We start from the raw sequence: 22596 nt of genomic DNA, 5'->3' as shown, positions 1-22596 counted from the left end.
GCTTCCGCTCAGGGCGGGGCCGGGCTCCCGGGTCCGGTCCCGGCTGCTGCCGCGTCGGCCCCCGACCCGGCTCGGATATGGAGCTCGGGGGTCGCTGGGGCAGGAGCTCCAACCGGAGGCTGGTCTCGGAGACGGCAGAGCTGCGACAGGAGCGGAGGACAGGAACCCAGGCAGAGGCTGCCGACTCGAGTGCCGTCCGAGCCCGCCGCTTCCTGCTCTGTCTCTACTTAGTGGGCTTCTTGGTGAGTGCGAGCGTGGGGCTGGGGGCAAGGGCTGACTGTTCGGGCCTTGGGACCCAGGCGGTTCTTGGAGCTCCCGGGGGTGGGAACCCGCAGTCCGCTTGGTGGGTGCCTCACTACCTATCAAGCTTTCCTCTTGCCCCATCACCCGCTTCACACTGCTTTATTGACTCTCGCGCTTTCGCTTGCACCACGGTTCGCAGAGCCTCTGCCCTTCCCTGCCTTTTAAGAAGCCCTGGTACCAGCTTCAGGTGTGGCCAGGTGTTAAATGCTGTGGCAGGTGCAGCTTTTGTAGGGCGAGGAACAGGGGCTTGGGCAAGCTTGGAAAAGCCCAGCTGGTTAGCTGCTGCTGGTGCGGTAGGGACATGCCGGCTTTTGAACCAGAACAGGCAGAGGAGGCCGCTGTTGATGACCCCGCTGGGACAGAATTAGGCACATTTTCACTAGGGTTCTTGGTTGACTAGAATATTTTTAAAAAAATGCAGATCAGAGTGAATTGTACCCATCTGCCTTTCGACAAACTGTGTGCCTCACACAGTATAGGTTTGGTTTCATCATGATGTGTGTGCGTGTGCCTAGTTTGCCTTTAACCAGAACAGGCAGGGGAAGCCGCTCTTCCCACTGGTACGGAATTGGGTGCATTTTCTCTAGGGCTCTTGGTTGACTTGAAAGTTTAAAAATGCAGATCAGAGTGAATTGTACCCATCTACCTTTGGACAAACGGGTGCATTGCACAACATAGGTTTGGTTTCATCATGGTGTGAGTGTGTGCGTGTCCTGGTTTGCTCCCTGAGTGCTAATTTCCCGTGTAGAATGGAAAGTTTAGTAAACTGATTCATGGCATTTCTGAACACCTGCCATGTGGTAGTTGCTGTGGAGCCCCACTATTGTAATCCACAGTTCTGCCACCGAAGAATTTAGCCTTACAAGTAAGCTGACGTTGGTAGTTTTTGGGCCATTATATGCAGGAACCCTAGATCTACGTCGCAGTCCTCCCTTTCCAAGGCTAGGCCTGGTACAGTAGCCCTGGGTGTGAGCTAATCCAGTATCTTGAGGGCAAAGGGAGCTGAAGTAAATGTCAATGGGAAAAGGCTACCTTCTGAGGCCTTGAAGATGGTACCTTATGGCACTCCGCCCTGGCAGAGAGGAATCACCGTTTTCTGCCCAAATGCAGGTCAAGACCACCACTTCTCCCAGTCTCATGCACTCTCCATGCCCCCACCTCCATGCAAGGTGTTCAACAGTTGACAGCAACTCTGTTGAGTTAATAGTTAAGACCACCATGAAAGCATGTTCACCAAATTTCTGCAAATGCAGAAGCACAAGGCCCTCAGGAAGGGTGGCATGTTAGAGAGGACCTCTCTGCCTCTAGGGCCATTGCAGGACCCACCCTCCAGCTCCATGCCTTTAACTTCAGAGCCTGGCACTCCTTCTGACTACTATTCCTTTCATCTCTTTATTAGTTCATTCTCAGTGTGGACTTTTACTTTTCAGTGTAGTCACCTAGAATTCACGACCAGTGAGTATGGGTGGTTTTTGGAGAGGAGTTGGCTGCCATCCACCCTTGTTAGATGTGGGTCCCAAGCTACTGCTGTCCTATCTCAGAAGGAACTTGGACTGGTTTGGCCAGATGACAACATTTGAGCCCTTATTTGGAAAGTCCAGACTAGGGCTCAGAGAATGTGGAAACTAACATGACCTAGAATTCAAAATAGTTTGGGTATTACAATAAAACAAAGCAAACCACAGATCATTTGTTAAAGTCAGCCTTCCAATACAGATTTGAATATTCACAGCTTCTCATATTTTTCTTTATGCTGTGCACTTGACAAGTCTAATCTAGCAAGCCTGACACAGAATTTCAATAACTTTAACAATGTATTCAAGAGAACCATTTGATGTCTCATATCTTAAGAGAAAAATGTATAGTTTCCCAAAAATTAAGAGACTAGGGATTTTTTTTAATGGAAAATATTGTAAACAATTAAAATACATGAAGCTGTATATGCAGGTCATATAAAGCTACCTGACAGATGATTGTTAGGTGACACCTAAGGAAGACTATATGTAATTTAGTTATTATTTTTGACATATTTAGGGATGTAGAGAACTCTAAGGTTCTTGGACAAATGGTTTCTGATTGGTAGAGTAAGGGAACAAGATTAGAGAAGTCATTTGCCAAATTGTTCTGCTTTAGCAGTTACCTGTACTTCCAGGTTTTAATTGATTTAGGAGGGAAGACCAAGATAACCCTTGAGTCCCATTTTGTTTAGGATGCGTAGATGATGATGAGATCTATTATTTCAACCACTTTTTTCCTCCAGATATTTGATGACATTTGTTTTCCATCCCATCAGCTTTATTCAGCTTTATTCATTTTTCTTGAGATAGTCCAGTAATCAATACTTACTGGGGTTCCTACCCTGAAAAGAGTCCTGAAACTTTTGAGTGTATATATTCATCAATTTTTGAGAAATGTTGATGTTCAGTAAAAAGTTTAAATGGCCCCTTCTGACATCTTTTTATAAGTGGTTATATGCACATGACCAGTTGACAAATACAGTGATTTTGAAGAAGCTATGAATTCAGAATCAGAAAGGAGTTGCCTTTTATAGGAAAGGAGAAGATCATTTTAGAACAGAACTTCCCAAGAGAAAAGATTCAGTGGCCAGTCTCCTTTGAAGAATATAGTCTTTTTCAGACTCAGCAAGTGCTAAAGTAATACCAATCATCAGTTATTACTTTTGAGTCTGTATTTTCATATTTACCTTCCATAGCTCTGTTGTAACCGAGCGAGTCAGAAGGAACACGCCATGCTCTGAGTTCCAAATTAAGAGTCCTTTATTAGCTGGCCACCGAGAGACTGCTAATGCTCAAAATTCTCTCGCCCCGAGGAAGAGGCTTGATTTCCCTTTATACCTTGACTTAGGTAGGGGAGGGGGAGTCTAGCTGAAGTGGAATTTTACAGAAGCAGAACAAGCAAGTTAGATACGGAAGCTGGTAACCAGGGGGCAGGAGGCTCCCAGGATTTTTGGTTGCTAAGGGTATTTCCATACATTCATCAAGGGGGATAGCAGGGGCAACTTTCCATACAATCAATCACCAGGGAAGGTATTCACAATAGCAAGTAGACCTGCCAAGCAGGATGCAGTTACGATGGTTACAGGTACTGTGAACAGTGTGAACCACTCTTTTTTTTTTAAGACGGGGTTTCACTGTGTTGGTCAGGCTGGTCTTGAACTCCCGAGCTCAGATGATCCGCCCATCTTGGCCTCCAAAGTGCTTGGATTACAGGCATGAGCCACCACGTGCAGCATGACCCAGTAATGCACCTGAGGGGGTCGAAGCAGGGAGGGAGAGGCTAGAGAGAGCAGCTAAGATGGGGTCAGTTAGGTTAGTACAAGTTAGATTATTACAGATCTCAGCCTCTTTACCTGAATATTTCTTTCCATCTCTTATTCAGGATAACCATTTTATTAAATGATATGTTGTACTGAAAAATTTTTTTTTGGAAAAAAAAATTGTTATTGGACAATCGAGTTTCCTTTTTCAAAAGATCCAGAAGATTCAATAGGTGGCTGGTGCATTATGAGTCTTTTTAATGTAAACATCAGTGGGCTGATGAGATGCAAAGCCCAAAAGAAATTGGCTCTGACCCAAAGGACATTTTAAGTAATCGCAATATTAAAATAATAAATCATCACTCTGGCAATATAATTTTAATATTAATTATAGTCACTTGATATTAGATAACAGGGCCCTCTAAAGGCGTAACCATGGAAAAGCCCACTGAAAAAGTATGTGGAAATGTATGTATCTATAGTTATATAAATGCACACCTACCAGGACAGGGAAGGGGGAACAAAAGATTAACTCTGAGCTCAAGGAAAATATCTATTTCATGGGAGTCTGTTCTTTCCAACTAACCAGGTTTATGAGAGAAGGAATTCAGGTTGGGTATAATGAAAACTCTGTGTGTGCAATGTTTTTTCTCCCCCTAAACCAACTGTAGTGGGTAACTTAGTGAAGTGAGAATAAGAACAAAATTAAAGGAAAAATTAACAGTCTGTCTACTAACTCAGAACACCTAGCAAAAAGGGTTTGTACTAATCACCAGAACTGAAGAAGGGAGAAGACATGTTTGAGCGTATATGGTTTTTTCAGGCCTTTCTGAAGCATTATGCCACTTAATGCTCATCATATTTCCACCAGGCAGGTATTACTCTTTTCCCAGCACTGAAGTTTGGTAACTTTAAGTGACTTTCCAAAAATACATGTTTAGTAAGTGATGGAGCTGAAATTGAGAACTGTCAACCTGACTCCATTCACTTTCTGTGACTTAGCTGCAAAAAACTGGCCTTTCTCCAGTGCACCAGCTTTCTCTTTCCTTCCTGCTTTACTGATCCTTTATAAACCACAGGTCCGAAGACATTAGCCACTTTCACCAACTCCAGAAGGAAACATATATTTTTAAGCAAGTGCTGGTTCACCAATAAATACAAATTATGACTGCATTTTTTTTTCCTATGATTCATTCACAGAAAATTTGGGGGGCTTTTTGGTCTGTTTTGTTTGAGGAACTTCTGTAGCGTATCCTCCTTGAATGTAAAGTTAAAATGTATCCCAGGTCATTTGTAATCCAGGCATTTGCAAGTGGCTGCGGATTTGTATAGCATGCTATGGAATCAAATTATGATTTCTTATGTATTTAAAATTTTAGATATTGGTTTTACTTTTAAATTAGTTTAAAATTTTAGGTTTAAAAGTTTGAAAAAAACTAATTTGAGTCCATCAGCATTTATTTTATTTCAGGATTTGTTTGGTGTCAGCATGGTTGTGCCTTTATTAAGCCTTCACATCAAGTCCCTTGGAGCAAGTCCAACAGTTGCTGGAATAGTAGGTGAGTGGTCAATACTCCTCATTTTTAGAGCACTGAATTTTAAATCCTCTGAACCAAGTACCTGAAAACAATTCAATCTTGTAGCCAAATATTACCCAAAGGTAAATGGGAAATGAAGTAAAACAAATTTCCAGAATATTTTAAAATATTAGCCTACAGCAAATGTAATTCCTTTTTTTGTAGACAACCTATGTTCAGGGAGATTTTGAGGTTTGAGTGTTATACCCAGGTCTCATGCCACTAGTGGCAACAGGTACTTATGGAGCCTCTGCCAGGACCTGGCTGTGTGTGTGAAAGGGTAGGTATATGTGGACTCCTGCCTACAGGAACCCTTAACCTAAGGTGAGAGACCAGGGAAACATAATCTACGTAAAGTACACCTTGTGGAAAAGGGTTTGGGTGAACATTAGTCAATTAGTTGCAAGCTTCCCACACTATCACCAACACATCATGGAGACCGTAGGGTTTCTCTGCCTGTGCGGCATAAAAATTCCATCCAGAAGTCATTGATTTATCAAAGAGCCAAGAAATAGGGCTTAGGACCATGCTAACCAGTGAGAAATTGTTGAGACTAACAGCTCTGGATCATTCACAAGATCAAGAATAAGCAGGTGTTTGCGGACAGTTTTGTACATATTTGTTAAATCATGGTCCATGCCATGATTTGTATTTCCCTTGACAAATATACTTGGAATTACACTGGACCACCCAGCAGCCTGAGGGTTTTTGGTAAAAGCAAATGGGGCATGTTACATGATAATGGAGGTAAAAAAAAAAAAAACTCTGTAAAACCTTGTAAGTTCTTGATAAAATTAAATGATTTTATAAAACCATAAAATGTTAGAGACAGACAACGTTAAAACTTTAAGGCTTAGGATTTTTTTCAGAATTTAAATTTCTATTCCCCTGAGTACTCTCCATGCTGTTTCATAAGTTGAAGCTACACAGTTCTCATGACGGAAGGACAATCATACAGCATCCATAAGGTCACCTTTAGCCTTTATTCTCTCTTCCGTTTATCTTCTATTTTTTGAAAACATTTTATTAAAAATTGTATTACTTCCATTTTTCCAGATAGAAAAAAAAAATGATGTGAGATTTAAAAAAAAGGCCTCTCTTTCCTGATGTTTTCTGTTGGTTTCTGTGTAAGTGTTATTGCATGAATCCATTTCTGTGATAGGTTTAGCTGATTTTATTGATTTGTTTTTAACAGGCTCCTCCTATGGCATTTTGCAACTCTTTTCTAGCACGTTGGTGGTAAGTTACCTTCCATTTGGTAAAACATAATCACATGTCTCATCCATCACAGATGTGGTAAAATTGGGGCTTGAAGTTTATCAAAAAGTGATAGATTTGGGATGAAAAGACCTTTAAATTATAATATGTTCTTCCTATAATTCCCTGCTAACATTTTATAGACAAAATGGAAACAAAAGTTATTACCAATTTTATTTGTTTCACTTCGTTGATAGTCATCAAATCCCTTTATATTTCTGCTATTCTATTTAAAGTTGTGTATTTTGAACTAAATAAAATCTTTTTTATAAGACTTAAGTGTATAAACAGAAGGGGACATTTGGATTGGCTGATTGTATATATATCTGCAGCATGGAGTAGAAAGATCTGGAGGGGCTTAGGCATAGTGGCCTACACTTGCAGTCCCAGCTACTTGGGAGGCTGAGGTCAGGAGCCCAGAAGTTCAAATCTAGCCTGAGCGACATAGCAAGACCCTGTTTCTAAGAAAAAAAAGAAACAAACATTCAGTGGTGACCTTGTCACCGCCCTACTTTTGACCACATAGTTGTTTGAATTTCAGAGACCTTACCTGATCATTCCCTTCTTTCTCCCTGTGCAATCTACTGTGATCGCTATGGTCTGGAGACCTCCGTGTCCAGTGGTTCAGGCGGTTCAGTAGAGTAGTCAGTTTAATCTCACAATTGATCATTAGTGACTTTGGTCTCAATAGGTGGCCTGGGGGGGTTCTCACAGTTAATGAACACAAACTGTACTTATATTTCCCAAGAGTTGCTTCCCTGTAAAATACATTTTTAAAAGAAACTCAGTCAGATTTTATGATAAATTCTTAAGTAAACAGCTACTTCCTGATTTATCTTTTATTGAATTCTTTCATATATTAGATTTTTCACAATGATAACAGTTTTAGCCTCATTTAAACTTTATAGTAACCCAACAAACTAGTTGGGTTTCTTCCTTTTATATAGAAGGAAATTAAGACCAAATGAGACCCACGTAGTTTAATTTGACTAAGCCACCTAATCTCAGTGTTCAGACTCTAAGCCCATGTTATTTTTTTTCTAAGAGCCATCTGTCATTGCCTTAATGATATAAAAAAGTAAATAGGTAACTAGAGTTATCAGATTGTACAGGAGAGCAATCCACTTGCTTGTCGAGTAGAATGTCCTACTGTAAGTTCTTTCTTGTGAGAGAAAAGTTTGGGTTACATCTTAGCAAACACCTTTTTTGCTTTATTTGTAAACTCACTCCCAAAATACCTGATGTGTGTATCTGTTAGCGCTCTTAGGCCACGGTGTATGTTAATTCTTTAAATGCTTTTCTCTTCTTGGACTCTGGCCTTCCTGAGATATAGACCAGGCTTACTTGCTTAATTTACTTTTACATTCTTACTTATCAGAGCACCTGGCAATAGTTAGCACTTTATGAATGTGATTTTTTTTATTGCTAACTATAACTCTACCCTTTTTTTCAAATTCTTCTTTGTTGTTTTATGTTTGTACTTGCATGGAACATTTCATGTGTCCTTTAGCTGAAATTTAATAAAAATTTTTCTTAGAAAGGCTTAAGATACGGAAATGCCCAGTTAAAATTTTCTTTTTAACCCATACTCTTATAAATATGTATTTTAATTATAAATTTTACCAAATAGTTTTTAATTTTGAGAACAATTCTTTATAAAGAAAAAGTATATTCTGCCAGATTTGGCTAATGTTTTTAAATAAATGTATTTTAATAAAAATGATGCACCTATGTGTGAGTCCCTGTTTCGAGAACTTTATTTCCTCTAATCATTACAATAACCAGCCTCAAAGGGTGGTTGTGGGTCTTTAATGACTCATTTTATATTAAGCACATAGAAAGTGTTGAGTGGGGAAAGTAATCTCTGAGGCAGATATTATCTTTATTTCTGTTTTACAGTCTCTCAATATGTAGAGAGCCTGAGGCATAGAGAGGTTAACTCATATGTCCGAGGTCATTGTGGAAGGAATCATGAGTTCGGTGTTAAGACCAGGCAGCCAGGCTCAGGGCCCAGGGTGTAATTCCCAGATTATACCACTGTCCTGCGATTACAAGGAGGCTGGCGACCCATTCCCCAGATGAAGAGTGTGGGGAATTTCTAAAATTCATTGAAATGAAAATTGGGGAGTAGGATTGAAGACGTCTGTAGGAGGATGACGGTATTTTGGAAAATTTACCTTTAAAATATTTTATAGAGGAAGTTTACATCCTTATGTAAAGGGATCTTTTGGGTCCTTACATATCAATAAAATTGGGGAAAGGGTATGAACAGGTACCCTGGCAATTGGCAAGGAGGAGTTGCCTCCTGAGATTCCTTCTATGGTTAGTGGAGATGGTAAGGAATGGTTGTGGAACATCACTGAGGAAGGAGGGATGCAGGAACCAGCCTCAGTCACCTCCCAGCCAGGACCGATGGAGACCAGCCCTTTGTACTGGAACTGCGGGTCATCCAGGGTTTCCCACAGCATGGGGGACCCTGTTCTTGACCCTTTTACACAGTGCTCCATTGATAGTATAGTGTTAGTAATTGTTAGTTTAAGGCGGGGACTTTTTTCAGAACCTCAATATGTGAAATGGCAGGCTTCCTCCTGTGGTCTTGCTCAACATCCTTACTTGCATAAAGAATGTTGAGGAGGGAGGTGTGGCTGGCAAGTCTCTGAGGCTTCCCAAATGTGGGAATTCTAATGGGCAGAAATGCAGCTTTATTTGCTTCTCTTAAGAGGAAATACAAATAGCATACAAATTTTTTTTACCAATTATCAGGAAAAAAGGCAAACATAATTTTAAAAGATGCTGCTTAACAAATCTGTAGATTTTAAACATTGACAGTAACAATGCTGGTTGAAATATGGGGAAATGGAGATTATTACTGTTCTAATTACAGTGTATATGGGATGACAAATCTTTCCAGAGAGTAATTGGTCAGTATGTGGCGAATGCCTAAAACAAAATGCCTGCATAGAATTGGGGCAACTCCAATTGTAGAAATTATTTCTACGGAAATTTTAAGGGTATTTGTGGAGAGTTTGCTGTGAAGATACTTATTACAACATTATTTATATTTCTGACAAATTTTTAAAGAGTAAAAATCTACAAAATGATTTGTTAAATATCGGTACATAGTGGAATAAGAAATATGATTAAATGGTAGCAAAGGCAAAGTTTCATAATATGGAATGATGTTTAAGTCATATTAAGTAAAAAAAGCAAGTTACAAAGTAGAGTGTACTATATAACCATTTTGTTAAAATATAGGTACAGTACATTTGGGACTATGAGGTACTTTTATATTCTTCATTTTGTTTTTCAGTAGTTTCCAAATTTCCAAAAATTGTACACGTATCTGAAGAGTATAATTGTATAAAGTCATGAGAATAAAGACAATAATGAGGCTTTATAATTTATACTTTACCATCTCTCCAGCCTTTCTAAGCTACCAGACCATCAGACTTTGGTTTTGGACAAAGAAAAATACGTTGTGGTTTTCCATTCACCGTGTGTGAAGATTAGAGAAATAACTTACTCTGACCAATAGCATCATGGAATTTAGCATCTGAGGATCTGACACTGAATCTTCTGATGTTTTCCTGTGGTTACTTTGTTTTGGTCGTTTGCATGGTAATGGTTGTTACTGTGCGGAGTCCAAGGGCTTTTTCTTTCTTGCTTTCCTCAGGGCTGCTGGAGCGATGTGGTGGGAAGACGGTCTTCCTTGCTGGCCTGTATTCTACTCAGTGCTCTGGGCTATCTCCTTCTGGGAGCAGCCAGTAATGTGTTCCTGTTTGTCCTGGCTAGAGTCCCAGCAGGTGAGTTCTCTCTCTCTCTCTCTCTCTCTCTCTCTCTCTCTCTCTCTCTCTCTCTGTGTGTGTGTGTGTGTGTGTGTGTGTGTGTGTGTGTGTGTGTGTGTATTTCCCTGTCTCTGTCTTTCTATGTAAAGCCTGTTTCTGCTGGACATTGCCTCTTTGATAAGCACTTACATAAAATGCTAATTACAATGACAATTATGACTATAACTGACACCAGCAGCTGCTGGCCATTGAATATTTGGCACAGGCCAGGCGCTGTGCTATATTAACAAAGCTGGAGTTGTACTTGATGGAGCCCCTTGCCCCTCAGAGCCTGTCAGTGTGAATGATCACACTACTGTATTGGGACTTGTCTCCTTCCTGTTGATCTTGGTCTGCATTCAGTCAGTAAAAATTTGTTAAGTTCTTTGACCAGCACCGAGGTTCCTGTTCTCTCCCTTGGTGAGCCTGTAGTTTTGTAACTGAGCTTCCTGACATCAAATTGGGATTCACCTATTTTGCTTTCCTGTGGCCTCCTTCCATCTGTCAATTGCAGGGACACTGGGATTATGATATAGTAGCTCATGAGCTAGTTTGCTGTTTCCAGACCAGTCTGGACTATTTTTAACGTTTTGAACTAGCTTTTTGTTTTGTCCATTTTTTGAAACACCGCCTGTGAATGCCAGGTAGTCCTTGTTGGGTAGATTATTCCTGTAGAAGCATTGTTCTCTTTGCCATTCTTAGCAATTAGAGGAGCTTCAATGTCTCTCTCTTACGGTACTTGTCAGAGCACTGGCAGGCTTTGCTACCCTGGTCAACTCGTCTGAGGCACTGGGTACCATCCTGTGTTTAAACTGCTTGCTTTTAACTGACTTCCCAAATAAATAGAGCATCAAATAACTCATTTTAACATAGAAGTGGTATTCAGCTGGCTCACCTGGGATTTCTACACCCATTTCTGTGAAATATATACTTTTTTCATTTACTCTGAAAGTCTGCAGAGTTCAGCCCCAAAATTCTTACCATGCCTTTTTGTTGAGTGGAAAATGCTTTACGAAGGGCCTTGCTTAAATGTGGTTCAGCTGTCTCTGCAAAACCCAGTACCACACACAAAATTCAACTGATAGCTGTTGCATGTGCATCTGATGTTGAATTTGTTGTTATTGGTGGGCAGTGTGTCTTTCTACAGTATAACACCCTCCACCATTCAGTGCTATGTGCTGTTCGTAAATCTAAAGAAGCGATGGGGAAGGTGAAAAAGAAGCTAGAGTTGTTACAAAATGCATAGAGATTCATGGGGAGGATTAAAATGTTTTACTTAATAGCAAATGAGCCTGGCTTAAGTAGTGAGAGTTCTCTTATATGAACAGTCACTATAATCTTCACAAATGAGAACTATACATAAAAACTCCTCCTTGCCTATGTAACCTCCATGGTGTTTATTGGTCCGTGAATAGGAGCGAGTCGTCGGGGGCTTCACAGGGTTCTGCTTCACAAAGTGAGTTGTGGATTCAGACCTTTGTGTCCTAAAAATGAGCAGCTGACTTCGAGTCAGTGCCTGAGGTTGAAGTGCCTTAGTTGGATGCCTCATTTTTGTTTCTACTCTGTCCACCACCCCAAACTCTGAAAAACTAGAGAAGTTGAGGCTGGGTTGTTCATGGGTTACTCTTACCACAGTCCTCTTCCCTCATGTATGTAAAGTGAACCTGACATCAATACAGTTTCAGAAACAATTACAGAATTCCTGCAAGACCTATGGGAATCACATTCTGGCCCAGTCCTCTCTGATGTTTCAGGAAACAGGTCTAGAGAGAGTCCATCTACCTAATTCCCAAAGGCTTTATGCATTTGCTTCCCAGAGAGGCTGGCTATCTATGAAGCACCCAGCCATGCTAATTTTGAGGCGGAGCTGGGATAGGTTAGTAGGACGAGTGCGTTGAAGCCCTCAGCAGCGGCACAGTGATGTGCAGAGTGTGACTGCCTGTGGGAGATCACGGAAAAACACTGTGTCACATCACACTTGCGTGATTCACGCAGATCCGCCAATGGCATTTATTGAATTCCTACTATGTGTTGATCAAAATAGCGGGCTGCTGGTTACCAGAATATGTCAGCATGTTTGCAAGTATGGTTGTTCTGCACATGGGTTTCTGTGGACATGGGAATCAAATCCATCTGCAGAGATAGGAGTATAGTCATCAGGCACTTTAATTTCTTATTAAAAGTTATATGATAGCATTCAATTTGTTCAGCAAATTCACCGGCCTCTTACTGGTATTGGTCTTGATATTGATTCAATGATGGTGCTATCAGATTTATACACACTCCTTGTCCTCTCCCCAGCTCCGTTTCTCTGTTCCTTGGTTTATCCTCATTGTCAAGATTAGGGCTCACCATAGAGTAGGCATGCAGTAAATATTGGCTCAATGAGTAAATGTATAAAGAATGATAACTTGCTACATGGAAGCCACCATGAAATGCAGTTGGGTAACTGGGAGACACTTGGGAGGTCATGACAGGAGGTGGGCAAGCTGAGGGCTAAGGGACTTGGTGGCCAGAGATAAGGTGATCGACTAGCATCAGGGTGCTAAACCAGGAGTAAAACTGTGGTAGAATGGGAAGACTCCAAAGGTTCAAAGAAAATGAAGATCACATGTGCTGGTGGCATGATGGTGAGCGTAGCTGCCTTCCAAAGAAGATGGAGATCAGAACTCTGTCAGGGATAGAGGTTAAGCACAGGATCATGAGTGAGATACTTATGGTCTAGAAAAAGTTACAGAGCATGTTTCTCATCCCCTTGCAGGTATTTTTAAACACACTCTCTCCATCTCAAGGGCTCTACTTTCTGATCTGGTGCCAGAGAAGGAACGACCGCTTGTAATCGGACACTTCAACACAGCCTCCAGTGTGGGCTTCATCTTGGGCCCCGTGATCGGTGGCTATCTCACTGAATTAGAGGATGGGTTTTATCTCACAGCCTTCATCTGCTTTTTGGTCTTCATTCTCAATGCTGGTAAGTTGACAGTCATGAGAAGACCGTTTTGTGTATTCATACTGACTAATCTACCCACTTTTATTTCTTTTCAATTAGTGTTTATTAGAATGGATAGACTCATCATCCAAAAATGAAAGTCATTTTGAGAAACCTCCCTAGTGTTTTCCATAGTGGCCGGTACCAGTTTACATTCACATCCACAGTGTGCAAGAGTTCTCTGTTCTTCACATGCTCATTAACACTTACCTTTTAAAAATGTGTCCATATTGGCCCTCCTAACATGTGTGAGGTGATTTTTCATTGTGGTTTTGATTTGAATTTTCCTGATGATTTGTGATATCAAGCACCTTCTTGGAGAAATGTGTATTCAGATTTTGTGCCCTTTTTTTTTTTTTCCCATTTATTTTATTGCATTTTAGGTTTTGGGGTACATATGAAGAACATGCAAGATTGTTGCATAGGTACACACGTGGCAGTGTGATTTGCTGCCTTCCTCCCCATCACCTACATCTGGCATCTCTCCCCTTGCTGTGTCACCCCAGCTCCCCACCCCGCACTGTCCCTCCCCTATTTCCCCCCAACTGACCCCAGTGTGTAGTCCTCCCCTCCCTGTGTCCATGTGTTCTCATTGTTCAACACCCACCTATGAGTGAGAACATGCGGTGTTTGATCTTCTGCTCTTCTGTCAGTTTGCTGAGAATAATGGTTTCCAGGTTCATCCATGTCCCTACAAAGGACACAAACTCATAATTTTTGATGGCTGCATAATATTCCATGGTGTATATGTGCCACATTTTCCCTGTCCAGTCTAACGTCGATGGGCATTTGGGTTGGTTCCAGGTCTTTGCCCATTTTTAAACAGAGTTTTGTTTTGTTTTTTGCTGTTTTGTTTTGTTTTTTGCTGTTGAATATCCACCTTGTATAGTGTGGATATTAACCCTTTATCACATGTGTGGTTTACAAATCATATCCACTGTGCAGGTTACTTTTTGCTTTGCAGATTGTTTCCAGGTTGCTCTTTCACTTTACTGATTTGTTTCCATTGCTGTGCAGAAGCTTTTTAGTTTTAGGTAGTCCTGTTTGTCTTTGTTTGTTTGTTTGCCTGTGCTTTTGTTGTTATATCTAAGAAATTATTGCCAAGGCCGATTTTAAGAAGCTTCTACCTTCTCTTTTACAGTATCAGGTTTTATGTTTGTCTTTAATCCATTTCGAGTTGATTTTTATCTTTAATCCATTTGAGTTGATTTTTGTATGTAGTATGAGGATGGGGTTAATTTTATTCTTCTGCATGGTAAATATTTTAGTTGCAATTTAAAAGGGAAATCTTTTATTTTTAACGTATTTAATATAAATTTAAATACAGTTATGAAAGTAAAAAAGAAAGACCATGCCATCTCCTGCTACAGACTCCCGGTGGCTTCTATCATGATAATGCACATGCCTCACAGCTGGCATGGTGGTAGGTGATGGACAGACCGTGCCCCTCTCTCTGCTTCCCTCCATGCATTCTGGCCACACTGGCTTGCTGGTTGACAGTATGCATGCCAGGCTCATTCCCATTGGAGGGCACTGTACCAGGCCAGTCCTCTACCTGCCACATTCATCCCACATCTTTTATTGGCTCTCTTCATCACTGAAGACTGAAATAGCTGCTTCCTTAGGTCTTCTCTGACCATTCTGCCTAAAATAGCTTAATTTTCTTTATAACATTCCTGAAATTATGTTATTAATTTATTTTACTGCTTACATTCTGTTTGTCCCCCCACATCAGGAGGCAGACCCCATGAGGGAAGAGATTTTGTCAGCTTTATTCACTGCTATCACCCCTGTGCAGAATACACACTGGTCTGGGCATAGTGGCTCATGCCTGTCATCCCAGCACTCTGGGAGACTGAAGCTGGAGGATTGCTTGAGCCCAGGAATTTGAGACCAACCTGGAAAAGATAGTGAGACCTTGTCTACAAAACTTTTTTTAAAATTAGCTAGGCACGGTGGCACATAACTGTGGTCCCAGATCCTCGAGTGGCTGAGGCAGGAGGACTGTGATCACACCACCGCATTCCAGCCTGGGTGACAGAATGAGACCCCGTCTCACATGCGCGCGCGCGCACACACACACACACACACACACACACACACACACACACACGGCTGTGAGCTCCTTGGATGCAGGGCTAGTTGCTTAAAATGTCTTTCATCTTCTTTCCTTAGAGAGTGATGCATGGCTGGCCCTTGGATAAATGACTTCATAAACAAGGGAATTCATGCTAGGCAGTTTTCCTTACATTTAATGATATCGTACTTTACTGCAGCTTTTTGAATCTTCCTATTCAGGGTTCTGTTTTGCATGATGACTTCCATGTTGGGTTAGGATGTCAGACTCAGGAAGCAAAGTTCATGAGCTTATTCTCAATCCTCACAGGAATGCATTATGATTTTTTGCCAGGAATTTACTTAACCTGTAACTTAAATCAGGAGGGACGGCCTGATGGATTCACATAAACCTAGATAAAATAGTCTCAAATACATGCCCCGTTGATGTGGCCAGGTTATCTTCACATATAAAGGAAGGTACATGAATATTGATTCACTCAAAATTGAAAGTCAGCACATAATGAAGAAATTGGTTATGGAGTTCTATTTTGCATCCTTAAACATAGTGCCATTTAATATGTTGCCCTATCTTAAGCCTGTAAATGGGTGGAAGCAGTTAGGAAAACATTTTCACTGCAAGCGTTCCCAACTACAACGGCTTAAAGAAAGAGAGACTTGTTTTTATCACATAAGAAATCTGAGGTTAGGCAGGCTGGGGCTGATAGTCTAGCAGAGGAGGAGTGGGAAGATGACCCGGCCAGACGGCACACAGTGTCCCACCGAGGGCTTTGGCCATTCAGTCCAGTGAACATAATATTGTGCTGCTTTTTTGTCCCAGCCTTGCCATCCTTCCCCCGCCCCGCAATGACTATAGCTGTTTTCCTCAATGCTTTTACTCTGTTAGCTTCTTATATCCTCCTCTGGTCTGCCACTTTGCATGAGAAAGCCTTTTCATCGTGATTTCTGTTCTTACGTTTACGAACTCAAAACTCTGGAGTCCAACAGACTTGGGTTCAAATCCCTGTTTTACCAGTTTTTAGTGTGACCCTTGGGCAAGTTGTCTCCCATTTTTTCATCTATAAAATGGGGTAACAAAACACATAGCCTTGTTATGAGAACCGTAAGAGGTTCTGCTTACAAGCAGCTTACCCCAGTGCCAGAGGTAGGATTTCATAGACCTTGTCTTGTTTGTTAATATTTTCCTAGCTTTTCACACGTAAGTACTCCATGAATATTGATGATTGGATAGATGGATGGATAGGTGGGTAGATTGCTTATAGTAAGCACTCAACAGATGTTAGTTGCCATCATCATCATCATCATTTTATTTTAGTCTATCAGCAATAATTCTTTCACATTTTTATCACTGTTCTGTATAATGTTCAAGGGCCCTTTAAGATTGAATTATTAAAAGTCCAGATCCACATTCTCATGTGTTTGGTTTTCTGTCATAAATTTGTCTATGGCTGAAGCACTTAGACAATATTTGGAGAAATGACACACAAATGAAGTTGCTGAAAACAACATAAAGCAGGAGTGAATAGCCACTGGTCTGAGTTAAACTTTTAAGTACTAAAGAACTGAAAAAACAGTAGGGTAGAGTTTGGAAAGATGTCCCAGAATGGCAAGTTTGAATTTAGTCTTAAGAACACTTTTGGACATGAATTTGCAAGAGATAACAGGCAAGAATGTTGCTAGTCCTATGAGGACAGAGGTGGGATCATCTGAGTATCAGTCAGAGCCACTGTGTAAGGTTGTATATGTTGTGGTCTATGAGAGTGGTGCCCCCTGAGGTTTGCAGATGTGACCTGAACAAGCGGTAAATGACCCTAACTTGGGGCAGATCCAAGCAGGTGCTTCCCAGGGAGAGCTGGCCAAGCTGTACCTGCTCACCCATCAAGCCAAGGCAGGCTGTTGCATATGTAGCAGCCCGTGCTTGCCCCAGCATGGCCCTTATATCGCAATCTGGTTGCATCTTTTCTTATCTGAACCCCTTTTTAGGTGTTAGTGTCTTGAGTTCAGTGTTTTCAGAGGCCTCATCTGTCGTAATATATTTCTATATTAAGCACTTAAGCACTCCATGAATATTGGATGTCTAGGTGGTTGGATAGATGGATGGGCAGATAACAACTAGGCAGAGAATTACAAAGTTAATAAAGGAAGAATTTAAATTTATAACAATTTAGATATGAAATGATGTGATGTAGAAAACCATCATAGGCTTTTGAGATGAGAGAAAGCAGTATTTTGTAAGTATTGTGGTATTCTTTTTTAAAGGCGTAGAGTCTTTTGCCAGAATCCTGATGTCAGAATAAAGCTATAGAAATGGTGGAAAACTAGATACAAAAATACAGACTAGTAAGTGTAGTACAAAAATATAGATTAGTAATCTAACACAAATACTTGTTCCTTCCCCAATGAGGTTAGTGTATGGATTCAGTGCATTCAGATACTTTAATGGGTCTCATGCCATTTTAACAGGTCTCGTTTGGCTCTTTCCATGGAGGGAAGCAAAACCGGGCAGTACGGAGAAGGGCCTGCTATGGCGAAAGACTCACATGCTGTTGGGAAGGAGCCATGACACAGTGCAGGAGGCAGCTACCAGCTGCAGAGCCAGGGCCAGCGAGAAGGCTGCCTGGCCCTGGGTCAAAGTGGTGTTGGCCTTGCAGGACATGAAGAACCTGCTGTTTTCTGAAATGTGGGACATATTTCTGGTGCGCTTGCTGATGGCCTTGGCAGTCATGCTGTACTACAGTAACTTTGTCCTGGCCCTGGAGGAGCGCTTTGGGTTGCGGCCCAAGGTGACAGGCTATCTCATCAGTTATACCAGCATGCTGGGTGCCATGACTGGCCTTGCCCTGGGGCCGATCCTACGGCTGTACAAGCACAACTCGCAAGCCCTGCTGCTGCACTCCAGCGTGCTCACCTGCACACTGCTGCTGCTCTACTCCTTGGCCCCCACCATAGGTGCAGTTGTCATCTCCTCCACTCTCCTGTCCTTCTCCACTGCCATTGGCAGGACGTGCATCACGGACCTCCAGCTGACCGTGGGCGGGGCCCGGGCCAGCGGCACAGTCATCGGCGTGGGGCAGTCTGTGACTGCAGTGGGCCGCATCATCGCCCCTCTCCTCTCGGGGATTGCCCAGGAGGTCAGCCCTTGTGGTCCCCCCAGTCTGGGCGCTGCATTAGCCTTAGTGGCCATTTTCATAATGTCTCTAAACAAACCGCACTCTAATGGTGATGGGAATGGTAAATTAAAAAGTGAATAGATGGATTTGGACAAAACAAATTCGAAACAAAATTTGAGACAGCTGAATGAGGGCCAGAGGCCATAATGAGAAGGACACTTTGGAAAGGGTTGGGGTGGAAGGGAAACATTTCCAGGTAGGTGTGCGCTGTTGGGCATCCAAGTCGGCCCTTGGCCATACAGCCATGCCATGGGAAGATCAGAAGTCACGGAAGCTCACGGGAAGGTTAAGACTGGAGCAAAGCTTTTCCAAGGGGAGCATATTCAACGTTTACCTGGAAGTCTCTTCTTCCCATCTGAGTCTCTCCTTCCTGTCTGGGCTAATGAGGTTACATTTTTCAAGAGTGAAAAAACTACCAGCCACAGGGTAGGGAAGTGGTGGTGGAGTAAAAGAACATGATACGTAGAGGAAGGGAAGAAACCATAAGCATTTTCATGCTAAAAAATAGGGTGACATGTCAGTCAAATTCTGATCAACTGGAACTTGAGTTTCTAGTTAAATTCCATACACTGGGAGGGAGTTTTCTATCAAAATCCTGCAAATTGAAGAAGCTGTTTTATTAGAAGCAGCCTATGGCTTCTCAAACCTGCTTAAAAATCGGATACTGACCTCACCCCCAGAGATGATTCAGTGGGCCTGGGTGGGGCGAAGAAATCCATGGTGTTTTGTAAGCACCATTGACAATTTCTCATGGCAGTAGAAAAGACCACACTGAGACTGCATTGATTTTGATTAAATACATAGGCTTGGCTGTTTTTACACAGCTGACTAAATTTGGAGTCTTAAAATTGTGTTCATAATCACAGCGTGTTACACCTGTCCCAGCTCTCAGCAGTTGTACTGCATGATGGAGCAGCGGGTCCTTGGGGCCTGTTCCCTGTGCTCTGTACCTCTGAGAGCCCAGCTTGCTCTGAAGTTGGACTAAACCACCTAGATGCTGGGTATGCCAGTCTGCTCCTGGAAGCCTGGAAAGTCGGGTTGCATCCTTCTGGTGCTAACAACCCAGTGGTGCAGCCAAAGCATAGGAATGCTTTTTAAATGAACCGCTTATGCAGAATAAGGGTCAGGTGGCATGTCATAACAGAAGAACTTGATGCTACTGTGTCTTATGTTAAGAATCATATCCTTTCTTTTGAATTTCATGCCTGGAAAGACAAGCATTCTGTTGATCAAAAGGGAAATATTTTGGTATGCCATTTCTCATCTAAACTGGAGTTTCATATACAGTGCCCAGGAGCCCACAAGAGGGAGAGACCCAGACAGAACATGAACGTAGCCTTGCAGGGAGACATGCACCAGGCAGGCTGGCCATTGGGATTACATCAAGCATTAATTAAAATTAAAGTTACTTAAGGCCCCCCGCCCACAGGCAGTTGAAGTTCACATTCCTTAATTAGTCCACTAGGATGTTATGCCTGTTTTCAACTTAACACATGCATAATTGTAAATATTTTAGTACACTGCAGTAATTTGTCATATCTTTAATTATTGTTTGTAAAGCAGGAAACATTTCTGTATTTTAGAAGTCATGGAGTAAAATCAAATACGATAAATAATTGTAAGTATGTTTTAGTTTGAAGATGGTCCTTTTTCCTATCTTGCTACAAGAAAAAAAAAAAAAGGACTTGTGATTAGGTTTTACAATTGTGAACTTTTATGTAAGTGTTAAATGCTTTTGAGAAGACCAAAATATTAATATATAAAATGACCTTGCCCTTAAAGAGCAAATTAAATGTCATGGAGATTAGACTCAAAAGGCAATAAACAATCAAGGGTTTATGCAGTGAAGTAGAATTTTAGAGGAATTTGAATCTCAAAGCTTTCTTCACTCTCAGAAATAGGCAAGCTTCTTAAAAGCTCTTATAGTCTTTTTTTTTTAATTGTAGCACTTTATTTTTGAAGTTTAAAAAACCCATAAACTTAATGAGTCTTTATAATCAGCCACATGAAAATATTAAAAACGAAAGACTGATCTTATAGAGAAACATGTTTGTTACTCTCCAGTAGTGACTTTAGTATTTTGTTATGTGATATTTTGTAGGTACACCTTTTCTCATGACCCCCTTTTACATTATTTATTGTCTTGCTCTTCAAAGTGTGACCCAGAGACCAGAAGCGTCAGCACCACCTGGGAGCTTGTGAGGCCTGCAGACACTCAAGCCCGAGCTCAGATGTGTTGGGGACCAGTTTAATAAGATATCTAACTGATTTTTTGCACAGTAAAATTTGAAAAGCCCTGGTTTAATGGGTAGTATTTGTATCATTTATGGAGTATAAACTCAGGGAAATTAAATCTGCTCAATTAACCTTTGTGGTGGTTCATTTTTTAAATTCTCTTGAGTACCTTGTTTTCTGAAGTGTCAGGCTGACAAAAATATCTTCATAGGGTTCAATATTCTGTGGAATCTTATTCTGAAATATTTGTGAAGGAAATGGCACCCTTTCCAACCTTCTGCCAGCTATGACTACTGGGAAGCAGGTCTCCAGGCTTTGGGTTCCATAGAGTGGAAGATTCTGCCCTCATGTCTAGAGGGATGAATAAAATTCTGAGAAGGCACTGGGTGTGTGTGGCCACAGGAATCACCTGCAAGGTTCCAAACCCAGGCTGGGTGGCACCTTGGGGAGTTAATTCTGCAAGAGTTGCACCTGGGGCCAACAGAAGGAGCTGTTTTGTACCCTGCCTGCTTGCCTTAGACCATGGGAACCCGACTTTTGAAGTACCCTGTGTGTTTCTGTGCACATCTGGAGTTGGGACTCACTGAGTTAGATCAAGAATGGATTCGTCCACCGTGCTCAGGGGTTGAGTTTGTATTGACTGATAAAGGGGAACAATGGAAGAATTCATGCAGTAGAGTGCTCCGGAGACCATCCTGTTTAGAAACAGCTCTCCAGCCGCAGTGAGGAGGATTAACTGGAGCCCCAAGGAGCAGTCTGGACTTTGGGGCAGTAACTTAAGGGTGGTCCTGGGGGAGAGCTGGTTGCAAGGACAGGGACAGCAGGCAGAAGTTGTGGCCCTCAGGACGATTGCAAGAGAGGCTATGAGTGATTCCCAAGTGATGAGTGTGCAGCTTTGAGGAATTTCAAAGAGTTGCTTGACATCTTCCTGATGACACTTTTATAAGATATTTAGAAATCTGTCAGGAGTGAGAATCAGTCCAGCCTGAGAAAATTTAGGCATTTGGGCAACTGCATTCAGAAAACAGCTATTTATTTGGAATGCATAATAGCCATGAGAGTGAATCTCCATACCTCTTTACCTCCAAAAGCTAACTTAACAATAGCCTTTATGAAGCCTCTAAAACAAGGTTACCACAGATTTAGCCAGGATGGTATGTAACACAGCTTTTCTTGGAACAGGTTGATAGATTAAAATAACTTTTTTTCAGCCCTAATTTTTTTTTATTGAACTTGCCAGACACATGATAATTTTCTTCAATAATAAAACTCCTTTATAATTGTAATGAAGTACTATCATATATTCTAATAAGGTGTATTTTTAGAAGTTATTAGTATATCTTCCACATGTTTTCACTTGTAGGCGGGTAATGAACAATGAGAACACATGGGCACAGGGAGGGGAACATCCTTACACTGGGGTGCATTAGGAGGTGGGGGGCCCAGAGGAGGGGAGGGACAGTTGGGGGCAGGGGGGTTGGGGAGGGATAACACCGGGAGAAATGCCCGATGTAGGCAACGCAGGGATGGAGACAGCAAACCACTGTGACATATGTGTACCTATGCAACAATCCTGCAGGATGAGAACATGTACCCCAGAGTTTAAAGTACAATAAAAAAAAAAGTTATTGGTGTCTCTTGCCACATATTTCAATTCAGGATCCAGAAGTGCTTTGAAAAATGTAATCTCCAGTATGCTAGAACACGTCTTAATAGTATAAACAAGGCTTTGGCTTTTAAAACCATTATGCAGTTACCAAATACGTACATAATCTGACATACTGATGGCCAGTAAATGGAGGACACTTGATGAACAATGCAGGGGTTAGGATTGCCAAGTCCCCAAAACAGTAGAAAATTTGATTGTAATTTTTGACTCTCTAAAAAT

General features: G+C 41.5%; 1 protein-coding gene across 2 annotated transcripts; it reads left to right on the top strand.

Annotated features, from left to right (window-relative positions):
* The first annotated feature begins 3 nt into the window (after positions 1-3).
* On the top strand, positions 4-20840 carry MFSD9 (major facilitator superfamily domain containing 9). Of its 2 annotated transcripts, XM_032255568.1 has the most exons (7): positions 4-242; positions 5052-5139; positions 6353-6396; positions 10088-10217; positions 13000-13209; positions 17767-17858; positions 17895-20840. In XM_032255568.1, exons 1-7 carry the CDS (start codon positions 78-80, stop codon positions 18552-18554), a joined length of 1389 nt encoding a protein of 462 aa, XP_032111459.1. In that variant the 5' UTR covers positions 4-77; the 3' UTR covers positions 18555-20840. The 2 variants fall into 2 exon arrangements, with proteins under 2 accessions (XP_032111459.1, XP_032111458.1); XM_032255567.1 differs by having other exon boundaries at positions 17767-20840.
* Positions 20841-22596: the final 1756 nt, after the last annotated feature.

Source organism: Sapajus apella, unplaced genomic scaffold, assembly GCF_009761245.1.
Source record: "Sapajus apella isolate SASKATOON/1434 unplaced genomic scaffold, GSC_monkey_1.0 scaffold89, whole genome shotgun sequence".
Lineage (NCBI taxonomy): Eukaryota > Metazoa > Chordata > Mammalia > Primates > Cebidae > Sapajus > Sapajus apella.
The sequence above is the reverse complement of the archived record's forward strand: the minus strand, read 5'-3'. Positions and strand labels throughout refer to the sequence as shown.